The 21,914-nt window shown below is 31.6% G+C and overlaps 2 protein-coding genes across 3 annotated transcripts; one reads left to right on the forward strand and one right to left on the reverse strand.

Moving 5' to 3' along the window:
- Window positions 1-2,090: 2,090 nt before the first annotated feature.
- LOC145555732 (two-component response regulator ORR5-like) lies at window positions 2,091-3,543 on the forward strand. Of its 2 annotated transcripts, none has more exons than XM_081617460.1 (5): window positions 2,091-2,286; window positions 2,640-2,695; window positions 2,802-2,879; window positions 2,976-3,046; window positions 3,207-3,543. In XM_081617460.1, the coding sequence occupies exons 1-5, from the start codon at window positions 2,190-2,192 to the stop codon at window positions 3,400-3,402; spliced, it is 498 nt and encodes a 165-aa protein (XP_081473586.1). In that variant the 5' UTR covers window positions 2,091-2,189; the 3' UTR covers window positions 3,403-3,543. The 2 variants fall into 2 exon arrangements, with proteins under 2 accessions (XP_081473586.1, XP_081473587.1); XM_081617461.1 differs by having other exon boundaries at window positions 2,811-2,879.
- Window positions 3,544-11,133: 7,590 nt separating this feature from the next.
- On the reverse strand, window positions 11,134-13,347 carry LOC145555731 (two-component response regulator ORR9-like). The gene is made up of 5 exons (XM_081617459.1): window positions 12,977-13,347; window positions 12,682-12,755; window positions 12,505-12,582; window positions 12,281-12,351; window positions 11,134-11,363 (listed from the first exon to the last, which is right to left on the reverse strand). The coding sequence occupies exons 1-5, from the start codon at window positions 13,071-13,073 to the stop codon at window positions 11,150-11,152; spliced, it is 534 nt and encodes a 177-aa protein (XP_081473585.1). The 5' UTR covers window positions 13,074-13,347; the 3' UTR covers window positions 11,134-11,149.
- Between the last annotated feature and the right edge of the window lie 8,567 nt (window positions 13,348-21,914).

The raw sequence follows: 21,914 nt of genomic DNA on the forward strand, positions 1-21,914 counted from the left end.
ATAAGGGCCTTAAATGGTTCCAAGTTGTAGTGGATTTTAATTGGCTTTGATTTTGTTGATTTTCAACTTTATTTTCGTTGGTTTGGTTTTTAAATCGTGTTATCTAAATAGCTTTGGTTTTCAAGTCTTCCGCTGTGTATCTTTGATAGTTGCCTTAGCCGTTTTCACGGTGGCGGTAATGTCTTAGATATTCCTAAAACGTATTTTAAAAGGAGTAAAGTGTGCATTTAAAGGAAAGGAATTTCTAGGGTGTTACAGGTGGTGAGCATGTCCTCTGGGAATATCCCTTCTAGAATAAACAGGTTATTGTAAGTTTTTGATTTGATAACACTACATACCTTTATTTCTTATTATTTGAAACAATGGGGTATTATTTTTGCGGCAAGCGAAATTTTCTGCTAAGGCAATATTGTTCAAGCTATATTTTTCACGTTATTGATATAATTTGTCTTGACTGTTGTACGTATATATTACATTATTTACATTACATATTGATAAATCGTTAATTTTTTTCACAGAAATGATGATAAACAGAGTATAATAATAACTCATTTTCATTATCTTAATTTACAACAAAGATGAATAAAATTATAAAATGATTAGTAATTACTTACGAAAAATATTTTAATTTTAATTTGTTGATGGCAAAATATGGAACAAATGCTCGGAAGAGGGAGCAGATGAGTTTTTGTTGAAGCAAATCAAAGAAATCAACAAGCTTAGTTTAATGACCACTTATCCTTTAATGTTATTTTACGTTACATTTTGAAAGTTGTTAGCTAGCTTTATTGACATATTAGAGGTAGGTTATGTAACACAATGTTATTGACTACTTAATTGAATAGCTTATCCCTAATTAATCAAGTATACAATCAATTTCATTATTGACTTCAACAATTACATGAGATAATAAAGAAACATCTATCATATATTTGATCGCCAGCAGGCCCAAGTCATTACAATACGTACTTAATTGTTCATTACTAAAATTTATACTTGTGAATATAGGGCCTGTTCACATTTACTGAACTGAGCAGAGCTGAATTGAACTGATTGGAGCTGAACTGATTGGAGCTGAACTGAAATGAACTAAATTAAATTAAACTAAACTGATTGGAGCTGAACTAAACTGAACTAAAATTAAGCTGAAGTGAGCATGCCCATATCCATATACATAAATAAATAATATACACACACAAAAATAAATACAAGTACTATATCTGTAAGTACGTGCAAAAAAAATAGATGAAAAAAATAATTGTTGTGCAACTTGGAAGAAAAAATAAATAAAGAGGAATAGACTAAACAATTCCAATACAATGAAGAGTTATCCTCTTTGATTCTCTTTTTTACTAACATTATATTTTAAAGTAGTAACCCAGTGCAACATACGTAAACCGAGCCGCACACTAGATATAAAAATTGGAATTCCTCATACACATCGTGTACATACATACACTATTTTTAAAATTTGGATGAAGGGTGATATCGTCAATTCTTTAACTTGTAAGTACATGATTTTTTTTGGTGCAAATAAAATATACACAATAAAAGTGTGATACAAAACTTGACTCTCATTGGTGAGATCTCTATGAAACTTATAAACCAGAAATGGTCAATCATGATCTTGCTAGGAAATCAACAATTTTAGGAATCAAACCAAGAGGATCAAGAGGAGATGTTCTTGTTGATTATCCATGATTATATAGCCCAAAATTAGAGGATAATATAATCTTAATTAACCCTTAATAAGCCCTTAAGAGCATAATTAAGCTATCTACTATGGCCTAAATCTTCCTTCTAAGAGTCAAAGCATCACCAAGTAAAAAACGAGATCATAATATTAATATTATAATAAAATTCAAATTGGAAACATAGCAAGAAACTTCTTTGTTCTTTGTATACTATCAACATAATATCAAAATCAATAAGAAAAGATCAGAAGATAGTGATTCATATCAATAATATTATTTTGTCCCATATCTCCTCCAAACTGTAAAGATCCTATACAAGCTTTTATAAGCCATATCACACGTTAACATGTATATATAAACACTACTAGTCACCCCATCTTCAAAGTTTATCAACCACAAGCAGTGTGCACCTTCCTACCTATATACCAATCGATCGAATTGTCGTGTTTTTCTTCTTTACCATACATTGTTTTCTTAAAGTTGTAGTCGTCGAGTATGGCTATCGATACTCAATTTCATGTCCTAGCCGTTGATGATAGCAACATTGATAGAATGCTCATTCAAAGGCTCCTTACCACATCCTCTTTTCAAGGTTAGTTACTAGTAATAATTTTGTTCCTTTAGTAGAGTATCCTTATAATTTGCATTCTTTTTGTCAAATTCAATTCTTTGAAAATGGGTTGAGATTCTCTCTAGCAACTAGATGATCCGTACATTTTTTTAAAAAAAAAATCAAACGAATTTTGAGTTATTTTATTTTGAAATACAAAGTATTCATCAATTATTTACTCGAATTTAGTTAAAATTATAATTAAATTTCGCCTACATTAATTAATACCATTGTTTAATTTTATGTGAAAAATTGTACGTACCATTTAATTTTAAACCCTATAAAAGTATGGTAAAATACTAAAATGTAAAGTTACTCTTGATGTTTGCATGCAGTAACCGCAGTGGATTCGGGCACCAAAGCTTTAGAGTTGTTGGGTTTGCAAGGAAATGTACGTTACAACGAACAAATACTCCCTAATTTTTTTTTTTTTTTTTTAACTAATTATAAATTTTATGTTATTGTAATTAATTTTAATTGTGGTTGATTTTGACTAGGAATTGGAGGTGAATTTGATAATCACTGATTATTGTATGCCTGGAATGACTGGATATGATCTCCTTAGGAAAATCAAGGTGAATATTGAAGATTTTTATAATCCTTTTGCATGATTTTATTTTCTTGATATACTTAAGTTGATTGTAATATATATTTTTGATTTGATTTTGTAGGAGTCTGAAAATCTTAAAGATATTCCAGTCGTGATTATGTCCTCTGAAAATATTCCGGATAGAATAAATAGGTAATGTATAGACATGTACACTTTAATTTCCATTAAAAGAAATAGCACTGAAAAAAAATTGATTTTTTTTTATTTTTCAAAATAATTTATTTATCACACTGAATAAATTCTTAACTTCTTGTGCATTAGCATGGGTACATACTAATAATGTATGATGCAGGTGCTTAGAGGAGGGTGCAAATGAATTTTTCTTAAAGCCGGTTAGTTCATCAGATGTTGATAAGCTTAAACCACACTTAATGAGGAGCAAATCAAGGGACCAATTTTCACTAGACATCCAGAAATCAAACTATAAGACTCAAGAGGAGCAAATCAAAGGTTCAATATTTATTGGACAACAAGATATCAAACTATGAAGAAGAAGTTTTTTATTTAGAACAATATCAAGATCATGATTATGTCATGTCCTTTTCAAGAAAAAATTACATGATGTACTTGTTATTGAAATTCATACTTCGTAATATCTAACCTTTAGTATTATTATAGAATCAATTTTCATTATATTCTTTGTTTGGTTTCATACATTTTTATTTTAAAAAATGTATTATATTTTTAAATAAAAATGTAGTATATATTTACTAGCGTTGACAAGAACAGATCAAGTACATAGGATGATAGGAACAAAAGGATGTACACCGACCTGAACTGGTGAATCCGAACCGTTTCGAACTGTTTCGAAAAGGAACCGAACTGATAAGAACCTGTTATTTTAAAACCGTAAACCGACCCGTCCCGATTTTTCAAAACTTGAAACTGAACCAATCCTAATGTTTGAGAACCGATAATGAACCGTACCTGTTATCAAGCCGAACTGATACAACCCGAAATCGAGAACAACCCGAACCGAGTACTTCCGAACCCGGTAGCAACCCGACCCATTGTAAACAGAAACTGTTTAAACCCGACAAAAACCCGATAAACCCAAATCACTTACAACCTGTAACTAGTTAGGAACGAACCATTTATAACCCGTACTAAATTATGACTGAACAGTTTACAACCCGTAATCGGTTATAACCAAACCGTTTATAACTCGTAAGTCCGTAACCTGTTATGACCGTAGAGGATTTTTATTTATTTATTTATTTATTTTTTGTATATTTTATCGATAGTAAAACAAAAGGGTTTAATTTGAAATACAAAGTATTTATATTGAATAGGTTTGGAATTTTGATGTCAATGAAACTCTAATGATAAAATATTATCGTCCTTTTACGAGTAATGGCTTGTGGAACACTAAATTGTATTAAAAAAAATCTGAATCAAAAGGTAAATCTAGATTTGTTAATATCATTTGATCTTGAAAATCATTATACAAAAAAGGGACATAAAGCTAAACAACTAATTAATCCTCCATATGATCTACTGGAATAACTAATTAAAGGATGTAGAGGGTATAGTAGAAGATATACGTTAACGAAACCCGTTTAAAACTGTCAAAATAAGTTGTCAAACCGAATGAGTTCAACTCGAACTGATTATGACCTGAACCGATTACAACCCGACCCGATTAGGACTCGATATGTTTTGACCCAAAACCCGATTTAAACTGATAAACCCCGTTTTTAAACCAACCTAATTTAACCCGAACCGATTATGACCCGGACCAATTATAACCCGACCCAATTAGAATCCGACCCGAAAAGAAACTGTGATAAAAATAAACCAAACCGATACGACCCGAAATTATTTAAAACCGACCCGAACTGACCCGATAATAATTCCAACCCGTTAAAAACCGACCCGTTGCAAACCGAAAACCGATAAACCGAACTCAAAACCGAACCGAAAACCGGATTGACACCCCTAGATGTACTCCATATAATGAAATTAATCAAATTAACATTGAAAGAATTCATGCTTAAACATTTTCTGTATTTAATTGAGCAATTTAATTTAAAATTAAAAACCTACATAATTTTGATGACAAATTTGTCTAAGGATATTAGGATACAAAATTTACATGTTCACAGCTACATATAAAACAAATAACCTTTTTTTTTTTCATTTTCCAACAACAAATATGTATAACATTTCTATGTTAGTACAACAATCCTATGATTTATGTTTTAAAGATGGCTATTTTGCCTATTGATAAACTCCCAAAAAAAATTGCACGTTGATAAGGAAATTTTATCTTTTCATTTCACCCAACAAAAAAAAAAAAAAAAAAAAAAAATCTAAAAAAGGAAATTATAAGCAATGTAGAAGTTGTCTTTGCATTACAATGTACAAACGCAATTCATGTTAGTTCTTGGCATTGCTTTTCTTCAAGGGTTACAATGAACCTTTTCTTCAAAAAAAAAAAATGGTTACAATGAACCTCAAAGGATAATTCAAATTTATAATCTATAAATTTTTCTATAGGGTTTGAAAGATTTTCCAAGATATATTATGACCCCCACAATATTATATGGTTTGACATGCTTAAACAAATTAAAAACCAAGTATTTTCTAGTCAAAATCATAATAAGCATACTGCGTACTAGTTATGACTTCTTCCATAATAGTTTGATTACAAATAAATAATAATGATAGTTTAGTGAAGATAAGATTTTGTCCCCAATTATAAAGCAATGTTGGTAAGTCAAAGGGCATAGTTTGTTTCGTGGTACCATCGTTTTATGTGACCTATCAAAGACCTACAAATTTCGGTGACCCTTTTATAACACTAAAATATTGCTATTAGTCATCCTATGAATGAAGAGGCAAATATAATTATATAAAACACCTCATAATAATAATAATGTAATACACTTATCAAAAATATAATGTTCCTAGCTATAGGTATAAGTATAGGGCAATTTTATACATAAGGTTGTGCTTTGGCCTCCAATCTTCATGGAAGATCAATGTTTGTTTGTTTTTATTTATTTATTTATTTGTTTATTTATTTATTATTTTAATTATTTAATTGAAAATTTTTATTATTGTGAGATTAAGTTAAGAAATGCACGTAATTGACAATAACACTTGACTTCTGACTGCTAATAACATATTAGTCACACTTAATTTCTTGTATAAAAAACATGCAATGAAAATTCATGATATTATATTAACAAATAACAATTCAGCATTGCAAAGCCCACAAATACTTGAATCAGCTAGTAAGGGATTGATTTTAGCTTAATTAAGGTTTTTAAATTCAAGACTTAGGGATGCTGGACATTTGTAGGGAAAGTTTTTGCCCCAATTGATGCTTGACTTAGTTAAAAATCGAATTAGTTGGAATCTAATAGAATTTTGATTACCAGGTATACTTATATAAAATAAATTAAAAAAAAAAAAGTCATGATTGGTAGACTATGTATTGATATATATTATTATCAATACATATAGTTTATACCATAGATCAACTTACCCTTATTTTAATACTCGCCTTCTCATTTACATACCAATTAAGTGTCTTTTATTCGATGATATAAGAGATAGTGAGATAAATTGTTCTGTTAAAAAAAAAATTTCTAATAATTACTAAGCATGAAAAGACAATATTGAATGTGAAATTATGAATAGATAAGTCATAAAAAAAAAAAAAAAAAAAAAAAAAAAAAAAAAAAAAAAAAAAGTGGCTAATTTATTGAGATTAACACAAATTTTTTTTACAAGAAAAGCTAGAGTAGTTTTCACCATTTGTTTGATGATATTTTTCACGTTTATAAGGCTTTTGTTAGTGTTTTGTGGTGTTTTTCTAGTTGGACGTGTAATAATGTACTCCGTAGTATGTAGCTCATAAGTTGGCTTATTCCTTGCCATGGATTAAAGGTTGGGGACAAATATCTATAAATTGACATCTAATTTGTCTCTGTGTTCGGATATAGACTTTTTGAATACTAATAATTAATGTCTCTCTCAATATTTCTTACCAAAATCTCACATTGTCAACTTTTATTACTCAATCTTTTGCTCCTTGTAAAATAAAACAAGTTATCATATATAAATAAGCAAATTAACTTGTTTAAATTTTCTTACTTAGCTTGCACAATTTCTCGTTTGTGCAAATGAGCTAAATCCATTTGTGAAAACATGACTCAAAATGCTCAACAATAAGTCATAAATTGTGTATTGACATTATATCTGAAAACCAAGCATGGCTATCTAGCCTAGACATATACATGTTTTGTTTAAGGAAAAGTGCATAAGAAGTTAGGACATACAGGCCGGTAATCCATTGTTAGAGGAGTAACTCAACCAAAATACCCTGCGCGAAATATTTCACTTGAAAGCGAGGAGTGGATAAGATTTACACTCGTGACTTTTTTTTTTTTTTTTTTATCACGTTAGTTCTGATATTACGTTAGAGGACCAATTCAACAAAAAAGATTAATTAAACTAATGGTTGAAGTCCGATAATATGTTCTATATTCTATCATGACTAGGGGTGTCAATTCGGTTAAACAGTTCGGGTTTGGGTTGGGTTTATCAGTTTCGGGTTATAACGGGTCGGTTTATAACGGATTGAAATAATAAGCGGGTCGGTTTGGGTCGGTTTTGAAAAATTATCGGGTCAGTTCGGTTTGGTTTTTTTAATTGCAGTTTCTATTCGGATCGGGTCCTTATCGGGTCGGGTTCTAGTCGGTTCGGGTCATAATCAATTTGGGTTGAACTGGGTCGGTTTGAAAACGGGTTTAGCCCATTTAATGTGGGTTTCGGTTAAAAACAGTTCGGGTCTTAATCAGGACGGGTCGTAATTGGTTCGGGTCATAATCAGTTTGGGTTTAACTGGGTCGGTTCGAAAATGGGTTTCGGTTCAAAATAGATCGGGTGAAATCGGGTCCAACCATTGTTGTTTCGGTTATAATCGGTTTAGATTGAACTTGGTTGGTTTGAAAACGAGTTTACCCAATTTGAAACGGGTTTCTAATCAAAATCATATCGGGTTAAAATTGAGTCGGATGATTATCGAGTCGAATTAGTCAGATAATGGGTAGGAACGAGTCATGTTATAATCAAGTCAAGTCATAAATAAGTTGGGTTTATCGAGTAGTGGGTTGAAACAGATTAGATCATAAACATATTGGGTAACAGGTTGTAAATGACTCAGTCATAACGGGTTACGGGTTTTAAACGGTTTGGTCATAACGGGCTACGGGTCGTAAACGGTTCGGTCACAACGGGTTACGGATTATAACCGGTTCGGTCACAACGGGTTACAGGTTGGAACGATTTAGGTTTATCGGATTTTTATCGGGTTTTTACGGTTTTCGGTTTAAAACGGGTCGGTTACTATCGGGTTTAAACGTAATCGGTTTGGGTTGCTTTCAGTTTCGGGTTGTAACGGTTTGGCTTGATAACGGGTCGGGTTAGTAACGGTTTGCACACATTCGGTTTAGTTCAGTTTCGGTTTGGAAAAAATTGGGTCGGGTCAGTTTTCGGTTTCCAAAAAACGGGTTTTAAACAGTTCAGTTCCTTTTTGGATCGGTTCGAAACAGTCGGGTTTAACGGTTCGGGTCAGAAACTGACAGCTCTAATCATGACCATGCACATATATGTGTGCTTAAGGGGCCTATATATTAGTATAGCACGTGAATCATACCATATGATATATAGGTCCCCTACTTGACAAGAAATCAATAGTTATGTCATCCTTGCATAAAATTGTCTTTGTTAGATATATTTTCTCCAAATGCCAAAACTCAATTCTATCATCATTAACATGCAATATAATTCTCACAACATATTTTATCCCACTCTAATGTTGGACCCTCTTTATGTTCCCTCAACTCACCTTTTTTTGTAGGCTTTTGTGGCTCTAATTAGTTACAAACGCACGAGTATATGAGTTGGTGGAGCTCAATTAGCCAACATCCATCATAAGAGTCGACCCTCTTTTTAGATCAAGTCTAGTCGGCATTAAATAATTATAAACACGATTCTAAAGGTCCCTCTATCACACAAATAGACTAATTAACAACATTCGACATTATTATATGGATGATCTAATATGATCTTGGGTTGATCGCTTTCATAATAGAGTGCATCATGATTTTGTAGATATGCATTATGCCCACACAATATTAGTGGACACCTCTTATTTGTCTCAAAGAATATAGTTTTAGTATGTACCGACAAGCTGCTTACTAGAGGTGACGTATGGTGGATAGTTCTTCTTCATTCATTTTTTAGTATGATATATAATTAAGAATTAATGTTTAGATAGGATTATGAAGGTTATATATGGATGCCAGCTAGTTCCTAACAATTAGGAATGTAAAAGTTTTATTGCTTTAATTTGAAAAGGGTTTTTTCATGGCCAATTTTGAACATCGATTTGTTATAGTCTAATGGCCAATTTTGAACATCGATTTGTTATAGTCTTAAAGTAATGTAAAAGTTATCAATTTAAAAACATAAAGTGAGTGTCGAGCTTTCAGCTAATTCAATTGTATACATAGTTCGTTTCAGTTCATCTTCTTTAATTGTCATCATCAAATGAACAAGCTAAGTAGTCAATAAAAAAAATTTATAAAGCTCATTTCATTTGTCACTATTCGTCACACAGGATAACAACTTATTATAACATCAATAAACACGTAACCAAATCAAGGAAATTGTAGTAAAAATGTGGCAAAGTCGATAACTTCATATGCATACATTTACGATTGTTGAAGAAGATGAAATAGAAGCAAGGAGAAATTTATGGTCATGATAGATCTAAAAATTGCTTATGCTTATTATTTGGAGTGTGGTTGCTTTTAATTATTAAACCTTGAAGCTGCTAAGAATATTATAAAATTGTCATTGGTGGCATCTTGGTACGGTGCAAGGTACAACTTATTATAATATGAAAAAGTTCATCTAATTTGGCCAAAAAAAAGTACGTACATCATTTGTTTTGTGGAGTCTAGCTAAGTCCTCCATAACTCCTAGGCTAACAAATTATATCCGATAATTATGGTTAGGTATTCTTTTTATTTATGGAGATTATTCCCAATGAAAATTATAATTAATTAATTTAGTCCGTCTTGTGTGTGGCTGACCACACCGTATGACCACTTATAAAAGAATAAAGTAACCCCTATAACACTGACCGAGTAACTCTTATAACATTATCAAAATAACCTATCCCTTTAAAATTGACCAAGTAACCCCTATTACACTCACAAAGTAACCCATACACTGGATGTAGGGATGGCAACGGGTTGGACTCGGAGCGGATTATGCTAAATCCGACTCCGACCCGACAGGAAGTTGGAGGCTAAATCTGACCCCGAGTTTTTTTTCGTTATTCAATATACTTTGAGAAATTGGGCTATTTGGGCCTTTACAACTCACACCCAATGCCACCAAGACCCACACAAAAATCCACTATCTATTAGAGTCGGAGTCGAATAATCTGTCAGAGTCGGACATTTGTCGGAGTCGAATTTTTTTCTCGGATTTTTTGTAGGATCCGACTCCGACCCTCCTCAACTCGGAGTCGGATTATTTTAACGAAGTCGAACTCGGATTACTTTTTTCTCGTACTCGGAGCGGATTTTTTTACCTCAGATGGGGGCGGAGTAGGGTCGGATCCGGATTGGATTGTCATCCCTAACTGGATGGCCACACCGAATATATATAAGACTTTGTGTAATTAATTTGATCCAAAGAATAAATAATACGGGGTAGTAATTGTATTGTTATCTTTCAAAAACTCTTGGAAAATAGGACATATTAAATAAATTAAAAAAAAAAAAAAAGTACTCCGACATATATATAAAATCAAAGGAAAATCTTTGTTTTTGAGATATTAAGGCGTAACGGTACATAAAAAAACATTAAGCTTGCAAGAATTGTGTAATTTGTACATTGATCCAGCTAAGTAGCTCTATACAAGTATTACATGTATGTGCCGCAATCTAATTACGCCTTCATCGACCCAAAGATCTCATATTTTATCTCTTTCGCTTAAAGCCTAATTAAAAGATTTCCTTACATGAAAAATTAAATAAATTAATCAATTCAGATCGAAATAGATCAAGTACAAAAGATGATTATATTTTCAACGTAAAAAGTTATTTCTTTGTTCGAAATCAACTGCCGTGGTGAATATGTAATAAACTAGTAATGTGACAGCTAAACTATGATAGATAAGTAGAGATCGATAATCTACATAGTGCTTCATATTAAAACGAAAGAAGGTAATTCATGATCATTATTAGTCATTTTCATCCTTGACTTGTTTGGAGAAACACACTCATCGTTTCTTTTTCTCTTGTTAATGTCGTAGTCACGTTCCTTAGATTTGCACCTTGTGATATGTGGTTTAAGTTTGTCAACATCAGCTAATTGAACAGGCTTTAGAAAAAATTCTTCTGCTCCTTCTTCCAAACACCTAAATAGGAAATTCAAGTACAATATATTAGAATTTAGAAATATATAGATTAATAATTAATTATGACTATTTTCAAAATTATAATAAATACTTTGATGTAAATTAAAAATTATACTACCTATAAATTAGCTGATATGTACTTACTAGGTTAAATCCCGTGCCATGCACGGTCATAATTAAACTTTACTCGTACAACAAAATTTATAAAGAATGATGTTAATTCAACAAATTTATTCAAAAAAAATATTTGTAACAAAATAATAGTCTCTAATTAAATATATTGATGGTCAAAGTTATGTCTCAACAAATGTGCAAATTCAACCATAACTTATAAAAAACGGAGGAGCATAATGTAATAAAATGATTTTGTTCAGTTGTTCTTAGAAACGTTATGTATATTTGTAAGATTTATACAAAGTACCCTACCAAAATTATTATTCCTATTTTTAATTAAAATAAATTTTAAGTCGGAGGAAAAAAAATTATAATAATATTATGATAATCTTCGATGATGATATATGTCAATACCTTAATTTTAAACTATGTTACTATATTTGTAACTAAAAGATTTATAGTATATAAAATATATGTTGAAAAATAATAAAAAAAAATAAATTAAATTGAGTATGATTGGATTAAATGTGTTGTCAAAATGGAAATAAGTATTATGGTAGGTTATAAAATGGAAGTCATTAAAATTTGGCAAAAAAAAAAAGAAAAAAAAAAAGAAAGATAAAAAGGCGGGAAAATTTTGTATAACATCGTGACAAGTGTCACTTTAGGTTCGCTTTTAGTATAGGTTAATAATTGATTTTTCCCGAACATAAGTATGACTTTTATTAATTTATACAAAAATTGGTTAAAAAAAAATAAAAATACAAAAACATAAAAAAAATTTGTGAAATATTTATTCTTACCTGTTAATTCTTGCAGGAATATTCTCAGAAGACATGATCACCACTGGAATGTCTTTCAGATTTTTTGATTCCTGAAAAAAAAAAAAAAAAAAGTAACAAATTATATACGAAGTAAATAAAGTACCTACATTATTTTTGCTAATTAGAAGGGAAAAAAATAAAAAAAATTTGATTATAAAACAATAAAATTACGGCTTAAAATGCAATTATTAAATTATATATACCTTGATTTTCTTGAGCAGATCATAACCAGTAATCCCAGGCATGCAGTAATCAGTTATGATCAAATTAATCTCAATATCCTATTAAAATAATAATAATAATAATAATAATTAGAATAAATAAACATATATTTTAATAAACAAATTAAATAAAAATATATACAATAAAAGAATACATACATGATGATCATTGTTAGTCTCTTCTTGCAAACCCAGAAATTCCAGAGCTTTATTGCCTGAATCTACCACTGTAACTGCAACAAAAATTATAAATCAATGTATTGTTAGATAAAAATAAAATAAAATAAAATAATTAAAAAAAAAAAATACAGTAAAAACAAGTTTTCCTTTCTTTGAATTCTGTTTCTTATTCAATTTATGGTCGAGTAACTAGAGAAAATCATGTGTACTTACTTAAAAATAAAAAAATAACACGTAACACGACAATACACGAAAAAAAAAAATTGTTACATACCTTCAAATGAAGATGATTTGAGGAGTCTTTCAATCAATTTTCGATCAATGATGCTATCATCAACCGCAAGAACATGAAATTGTGCATCCAAAGCCATTGTAATGAGATAAAGAAAAAAACTTAGAATAAAAATTTTAAAAGTTTGAAAACACTAATTAAAACAAATAATTGGCAAATAGTTCATCTACTAGTGATGAGTATTTATAAAATTCCATTAGAAAATAAAAGATATATATACATGTATAATGCATGATATGTAATCTCATAAATCTTAACAATTTGAGAAAAATGATATCATCAGACATTATATGATACGGTATCTTCAGAATCAACTTTGATTTTAGTGAAAAAAATATATAAAAATTAAGAACAAGAATATCTTATGTTTATATGATACAGTATATTATTATTATTATGTTATAATATAATATGATATAAATGTAAAAATTTCTTGACCCTTGACTGAAGATTAAGCCAAAGGTTTTGTACTTAATATATTTGTATAATATAAAGTTATAGGAATATTATGTTAAGGGGTGATTTGGGTACCAATAAATTAGGGTAAGTTGAAGTGGGGTGCACTCCATTTGCACGTGCATGTTACAACTTACAATTATCCAACCTTTTAAGAGAAAAAGGTGATGAAATAATTTCAACAATCCCTAAACAAGATCCTGAAATCGGATTTCCAAAGATTTGGGATTTTTATTTTATTTTGATTTTGGATTGGAAATTGAAGATGGCAAAAATCGAAGTGAGTGAATAAAATAATGAAATTTCGAATTCAGAATTTTATTTATTTATCTCAAATTCTATTACGGAGTATAATATATAATTTCTTTGAATTTCCTCCAAATTTTTTTTCCTTATATGTTATGTGACACATGAAGTTTAAGGATTATATAGTTATATTGGATGATTAGTTAGTGTATTTTGTTGGAAAAATTAATATTAGGATGTCAAATAAGATAAATTATATTGAGTAATTCGTAAATAAAAAAAAAATGTATGAATGCCAAAAAAAGATACCCCTCCATAGTCTCGTATGGAATCAATCACATAAAATAAGATAAAAAGAATATTTTGAATCTAACATCAAAGTACAAAATAACTCATAATTAGTTTACCTTATTAAATTTTTGATTTTTCTTTTGGGAAAACACAAGTCATAATGCATAATTCAAGGAAGAGATTTCCTTACTTAGAATCATGTCATCAATTCACAACAAATTAATTCCAAAAAAATAATTTAAAAATGGAACATAGGTAGATCTTTTTAAAACGCCCCCAAAATAGTATATGGGACTAAGACCCTGTTCTCTTCACCTTAATTTTGCTGAACTGAAATTATTTTTACTGAACTGAAATTATTTTTGCTGAACTTAAATTTTTTTTGCTGAACTGAAATTATTTATAATGATTTTCTATTATAATTCTTCTTTAAGAAAACTGAATTTTACTAAACTAAACTTATTTTTACTGAACTGAAATTATTTTTACTGAATTGAAATTAATTTTACTGAACTGAACTTATTTTTACTAAACTAAAATTATTTTTATTTAATATTTTTTTTAAAAGGAGAATAGAACAGGACCTAACATTATGAAATGGAGGGAGTATTGATAAACAATTTCAGAGCTTGTTTGGTTGCGACTTATTTGACATAAGCAATAGAAATTCATAGAAAATGCTTAGATTCCTTGTTGTTTGGTTAACATGAAATTTGCAAAATGGAGATATTGCATGCAACTTCCTTAGAATTTTGAGTTCAACCTATCCTAGGAAGTTAGTTACCTAACCTCCCCTAAATCAATCACAATTCACATGAAATAATGCAAATTTTCTCATGTCAACCAAATAAGTTTTGCAAATTCCTAGGAAATATATGCAAGAAGTTACTTTATATAAAATGTAAATTAACAAGGGAATTTAATTTCCAACTTTTCAACGCAACCCAACAAGCACTCAATGGGTATTGAGGACCAAATGAAGGAAAGGGTAGGGCATCACTTTAGAAGTGGAAGTTTCTTCTTAAAAAAAAAAAAAAAAAAAAAAAAAAGTGTTAGGCCCTTTCACTTCACCTTAACTAAAAATACTCCGTATTAAGTAAAAATTATTTTAAATCAGTAAAAATAACTTCAATTCTGTAAAAATAATTTCAGTTCAGTAAAAATAAGTTCAGTTCAGTAAAAATAAGTTATCTTAAAGAAGAACTATAATTGAAAATTAGTAAAAATAATTTCAGATTAGTAAAATTAATTTAAGTTCAGTAAAAAAATAATTTAAATTTAGCAAATATAATTTTGTTTCAGTAAAAATAATTTTAGTTTAGCAAAAATAAGGTGAAGTGAACGGAGCCTTACTTGTGAAAAGACTACAAATAGTTGACGGTAATAGTCGTATATGCTTACACCTACAAGCGCTCATTTCAGTCATGTACACACAATTGTTTTGGTAAGTAGCTATAGGTTAGTTAGGCTTGTACAATGCACGATTTTAACAATATTTTTTTTTGTCTTATTTACGTGTAATACGCAATCACAGTATAAATAATTGAGTAAAATATAATAAATTGATGAATTAATAAATAGTGATGAAAACCCCAAATTCATACAATCTATATATACAAAATATACGGAGTAGGAGGAAAGAAAATGTTTAGAGAAAAATGAAATAGTACAACCATCTTTTTTTTTTTTTTACTCTATTAAAAATTGTGTAGTTAGTCAATTTAAATATAAAAAATCTTTTAAAAAAATGTATATTTAGGGCATGTTCACATTTACTGAACTGAGCTGAACTGAACTGAACTGAATTGATTGGAGCTCAACTGAACTGATTGGAACTGAACTGAACTGAATTGAGCTGAAATGAATATTTTATGAGAGAGAGAAATCAAGAGCTGAATTGAACTGAACTGAACTGAACTGAACTGAAATTAAGTAAATGTGAACAAACCCTTAATTTAACATTTTCAAAACTCTATTTATCTTTTAAAAAAATAATGTCAAGTTTTAGCTAGAAAACTTTTTTATGAGATATTGACATGTGGACAGTAATGATATCAACTATAATTACTTTAGTTAAAGTTATATAGATAGATAGATAGATTAGGAAAATGACCCTACTAACAAGTCACCATACATGTTGATGCATAGTCTTTCAAAACAATTATATGTAAGTGTCCTAAATTATTAATAATTGAGAGAGTTAAACACTTTATAAGGTTAAAAGACTTCTCCTATTGGCATATGATTTTGGGATTAAACCTTGTGAAGTGGACTCTCTCCCTTTATGACAAATGCGACCCAGACTCGTATATAACACACCCAGTCTCATTGTTTGCATAGGCAGTGGCGGAGCCAGAATTTTTTTTGTGAGGGGGCAGGGCCAAGATTCATTTTAAGGGTAAATTTTAATTACTTTAGGCTATTTTTATAATGGACTTAAAATAATTTGTTTTTTTGAAAAAATAGTAGTACATGAGGCATTATTTTGGGAAGATTTTATAGATCACGATGGGACCAACGGCTACCCAAATGTGGAATAAAGTACTGTATGTGGATATGACGAGTGATACTGCAAATAATAAATTTGATGTTGTTAGCTGTATTTCCGAATTTAAGTCACTAATTTCTTACAGAAAATAAATGATATAATCAATTAAAGGAGCAGGCGAATCAAAATGCATGGGTATATGCCCACATTTTCATGTATTCTGTTACTTATTGCCTTGCCCACATGTCTTGTATTATTCGAATCAACTCTAATTTGTCTCCATTTTCATGGATCTTATCCATTCTAATATACGATTTTTATGATTCTCTATCTTAGAGTTTATGGTCACTTGGACTCAATTTATGTTAGAGTACCTCATGTAATCAAATGTCAAGCCAATTGTTTTTTTTTTTTTTTTTGGTGTTTAGAGAGCCCCAAGGGCGGGGGGTGAGAATCGATCCCAGCATATCTTGGAGCCGGGAGGGAAGCTCAAACCACTTAAACTATCCCTCCCTCTCAATGTCAAGCCAATTGTTAGTTGACATATTTTATTAATTGTAATACGAGTGTCTCCATATTATTTAAAAGCAATACGTTTATTTAAAATCCCACATGAATATGATTTATCGTTATTGAGATAATATCATATATTTAGAATATTTAGATTTATTTCCATATGTTTATCTATATTCTATTTTAGTTAATTACCTAAGATCCTACGTTATCTTTTGATACGAGTACTAGGAAGTTGTATTGATTATATATTCCCAATTGCGATTAATGAGAAGCTAAGCAATTATCTCTCTAATTCTTCATGGTATTAGAGCAGGATAATTTTTTTTCTAAAATATAATCATGCCCGGTGTAGACACCCATTTGTGTCTCCCCAAAACCAAACCCAGTGATGAGTACCTTTCACGTCGAATCATAATCAAATGAAACGAAAGTGTGGAAAGGTCTAGTGTTGCGGAAAGTTTTAATTTCTTTTCTCTTCTTTCTGTTTTTGAAAACTTTATTTTAAGAAAACAGCCAATCCAGTTTGGTTGGTCCATGATATGGGTCCAATAGTGGTGTAGTTGGATAGGGCTTGCAAAGACCTTTCCAACGATATATTATAAGCCCAATTCCGATGAATATTGAGGAAATTATGGCCAAATTACCAAACTGGGCCCGGTTTGAGCTTTATGTACGGCCCAATGATCTTGGGGAGGGCCTAATATGATTTATCATTCCTAATGCAATTAGGAATGGTTTAGTCTTCTAGAATCTTCTAGAAGGTTCTTTTCATTCCTAATTCAATTAGCATTGATAAGTTGACTTTGTTGACTTTTCAGAGTTTCAATCAAAATCAAATAGCATTTTCGAAGAAATTATATCATTTTATCCTCCAGTACGGTAAACTTATCGTATTTTCAAAAACGCGTTAAAATAAAGCTTGGCGTCCAACCCCAGGCCTTGGCGCCTGGAACCAGGCCTGGCGCCTGGCGCTAGCCATTGGCGCCTGGCGCTAAGGCTGGTACCTGGCGCCAGCTAGCCAGGGTTGGCGCCAGCTCTGTTTCCTGAGCGTCAGACTCTGTTTTGTTAATTTATCTTTTTTGGCTGATTTTCTCTATAAATATCGTATTAAAAACTCCGTTTTCAATCACCAATCATCACCAATTATCATCATCTACATTCATTCATTCACCAATTGAATCATTCATCTCTCTAAAACATTCAATTCTTTCTTACTTTGCTTTTCTCATACAAAATTCCGCATTCACAAGATCTAGAAACACCTAGCTATATTCGAAGTTGCCTTCGCCCTAGACGTGAAAGGTTTTAATTTCTGAGGGTTTGGTCCCAAATCTCTCTTTCAATTATTTAATTTGATTGTTTTGTTTATTATTTTCCTTGAAGTTATTAACGTGTGTATTTTGTTATTAGAAAGAGGTACGAGGCATCAAAGTAAGTACTTTAATGGTTTTTAATTGATGTTATGATGTAGAAATCATGTTTACATTGTTATTATGATATTCCTAGTATCATGTCTAGGGTATTTTTAATATTAAATATGATTGTTGCGATGCTTCCTATGTGCTTCCTAATATTTATTCATGTTAGTATCATGTTAGGATTAAAGATTTGATTTTTATTGCTTAGTGACATGCTAGGGTTTGTTATTAATCTTGTTAGTATCATGCCTAGGATCTTGCTATTATTATTATGCTTTAATGTTAACATGAACATGATTATGATTATAATTGTTATAATGATTATGAATATTATTATTATTATTATTTTGATGATGATTTTATTTATGATGATTATTATGATTATAATCATGATATTTATTATTTATTATGTTGCTTGATATTATTTATTGTTATTGCTTGAACACCTTTTATGCATATTTAAAGGGAATTTGTACTTGTAATCATGCTTAATAAGATATTAATAATCTTGTTAGGGTTAATTGTGATTATAATTCAAGTGATCGCCAATAATATTTTATTTGTGCATTAATATTCAACCAACATAGATTAAACAGGTTTAAGGTAAATCTATTGATTGCATGTTAATTAGAAAGCGCACATGATGAATACGATCAGAATAAAGTAGAGGCCTATTATTAGGGCAGGTTCAATCTCTTTTAGGTTGGATTTGTACCTTCATCCCCGAACCCTTATTTGGTTCTAGACCTTATGGAGTTGACGATCTCTTGGATCGTTAAGGGGTGTAACCTTCACCTCGTGAACGGTTTACAAGTTCCTAAAAAACTTGTTGGCGACTCTTTTGCTCTATCTTCTTCCCTTTTGGACGCCACCGTACTTTAGTGTATGATCACAGTGGGGTTCAAGCTAGTGGGATTTTAAAGGCTTGAAATTATTCCCTACATTTTTTGGCGACTCCACTGGGGAGGATTTCTATTTTAATTCCTGAATTTGTTTCGGCAATGATTTAGAATGATTGGATGAGACTCGAAAAGTTCTAAGTATTTCATGTGCGTAATTTTGATTAACATTATCGTCATATGCATAAAAAGGATCTCATTGGAAAGACCATCCGTAATGAGTCAAAAACATAGGATTTTACACGTAGGAAATTTGAGGAATGTCTTTCACAACTAGGACTGAAATAACACCGCGCGAAACTGGAAGATTTTATCGAGCACAGAAAGCTGCTGAGGCATGTGGGAGGTAGCGTCAGGGGCCAGAGCTTGGCGCCACACTTTTAGCCGTAGCGCCAGACGCCAGTATTGGCGCCAGGCGCTACAGTTAAAAGTTGGCGCCAGTCTCTGATTGCTGGCGCCAATTTCCCCCAATACCGAGCCAGAAATATGCGTTCTAATTTCGACCGGTTTTTCGTATTGTTTGCTCGATCCTACTTCCTGATTGAATTTTTTCTCACTTTTCTGAAACCCATATGTGTTCTACATATGGACATAACCCTCTGGGAATTCATGCTCCATCTACCTGATTGAACGCTCCGTGCAACAAAGGGTACATCCGAGATGTTGAATTCACCAAACCATGGAAGCGAGTTTTTTTGTTTTTCTAAAACTCGCGGTGTCCCATCCACTCGCGCCAACCCTTCACGGTTAGGCTTCTGCGCGGTGCATCCGGACAATTAACCATGGACCCTCTTTGACTAAACCATATCCCGAACTTTAGAGAACTAGAGCCATGGTTAGGTTGCAAACGCATTGCATCATATCGTGCCTACTTGACTAATTGTGCATTATTTGTTGTGCATATATATTCTATGTTTCTCTTAACCGTTTGTTGACTTGTGTTGAGATTACATAACTTAATGGCTTAAATAACTTTGCCTAATTAATTAATTAATTAATTAATTTGAGTCAATAAAGTCTAATATTTTAATCGAAATTGACCTAATACGACTTTAGGCATACCCCAGTTGACTAATAACACCAAAAACAGTCCCAGACCGAAGCTCCAATATTGGCGCCAAGGTCTGAGCTGTAGCGCCACACTATGAAGTGTAGCGCCTGACGACAACTCTGTCATCTGGCGCCAAGCTCCATGGTGTGACGCCAGTCCTGTCGTTTGGCCGACAGTTCGGATTATTGGTCGAGTCATCGCCTAATGTCTAATTAACCAGTTTGCTAATTAATTCGGTTAATTTTCGCTGTCAATAACACCTTGTTGAGTCATTAATCGAGTCTTAGTCACATAGTCTAGCCACATGGTCATGACACGAGTCTTAACGTACCATCTACACTCACTAGTCTTAGCACACACTTTGAGTATATGTCACCATGACCATGTCTTAGGTTCATGCATGAGTCGGTCTTTTCCGTCATTTGAGTTGGGGGTACATTTTGTTCCTAATTCTTCATATCCCTCCACCTAAATCTTCTTCACATTCTTCCATCTTTCTTCACTTCCTCCATCCATTGCATGTTGAATAAAGTTTGAGTCAAATAATTAACAATAAGTATCCCCAAATTCCTTTTCCACAGTACTTGGTCGAGGAGAGAAGGGCGATTAATCAAGGACAACCTCTTTATTCAGGTCTCACTTTTTGATAAACCGATTTGTCAAAAGAGGAAGACTAAGAAGATAATGGCAACTCAAGAAGAAGTCAACGATCTTAAGAACCAACTGGCTATTGTGACTGAGACACTGAAACTTCTCGCACTTAGGATCGATGACCCCGTGAAGCAACAACAGATGGACCTCATGCAATAGAGTCTAATCAAGCTATCTAGCGACTATAAATTTCAGGGCATGAGTTCACAAGGGGTCTCGCTGGACAAGGAACTTCTTCCGCATAAGTTCAACGCCACTGACATCCCAAAGTTCAAGGCAACAAATAACCCTTATTTCCATCTAAGAGCTTTTGAAACTATAATGAGTATTAAGGGTATGGATAAGAAGATTTTCCCCTCTCTATTCTCACTATCTCTTGAAACCGTTTGCCAACAATGGTACTTCTCCCTTGACAAAGAGAAAACCTCTACTTGGGAATCGATAGTAAACGCTTTCGTTGATAGGTACAAGTGCAATATCCAAGTTGAAACCGACTATAGACAACTTGAGATGCTAAAACAAAAAGAGAATGAAGGCTTTACTTCTTTCTTTAATAAGTGGAGGGAAACTTCCACCAAGATGATTGAGGTCCCCACCGAAAAGGAGTCTGTGAGAATGTTTGTCAAGAATCTCCAAGAAAAGTATTCAGCACTTAAAATATCAACACAACTTGAATACCTTCAAATCCGTTTATGACATCGGAATTGAAATCGAAGACGACCTCGCAAAGCAAAAATCTACTAACAATAGTAACCACGGTGGCTGGAAAGGAAAGAAGAGCGACAATCCTTTTTCTTCCGAAAACGCCCACTCTAGTAATAGTGTTAGTACCTTTGACCATAATGATGACTTAGCCATGGACAATCAAGGATCTAAAAGGAAACCCAGGCGAGAGTTCACATCC

The sequence above is a fragment of the Chenopodium album genome, chromosome 8 (genome assembly GCF_948465745.1).
Source record: "Chenopodium album chromosome 8, dcCheAlbu1.1, whole genome shotgun sequence".
NCBI classification, from domain to species: Eukaryota; Viridiplantae; Streptophyta; class Magnoliopsida; order Caryophyllales; family Amaranthaceae; genus Chenopodium; species Chenopodium album.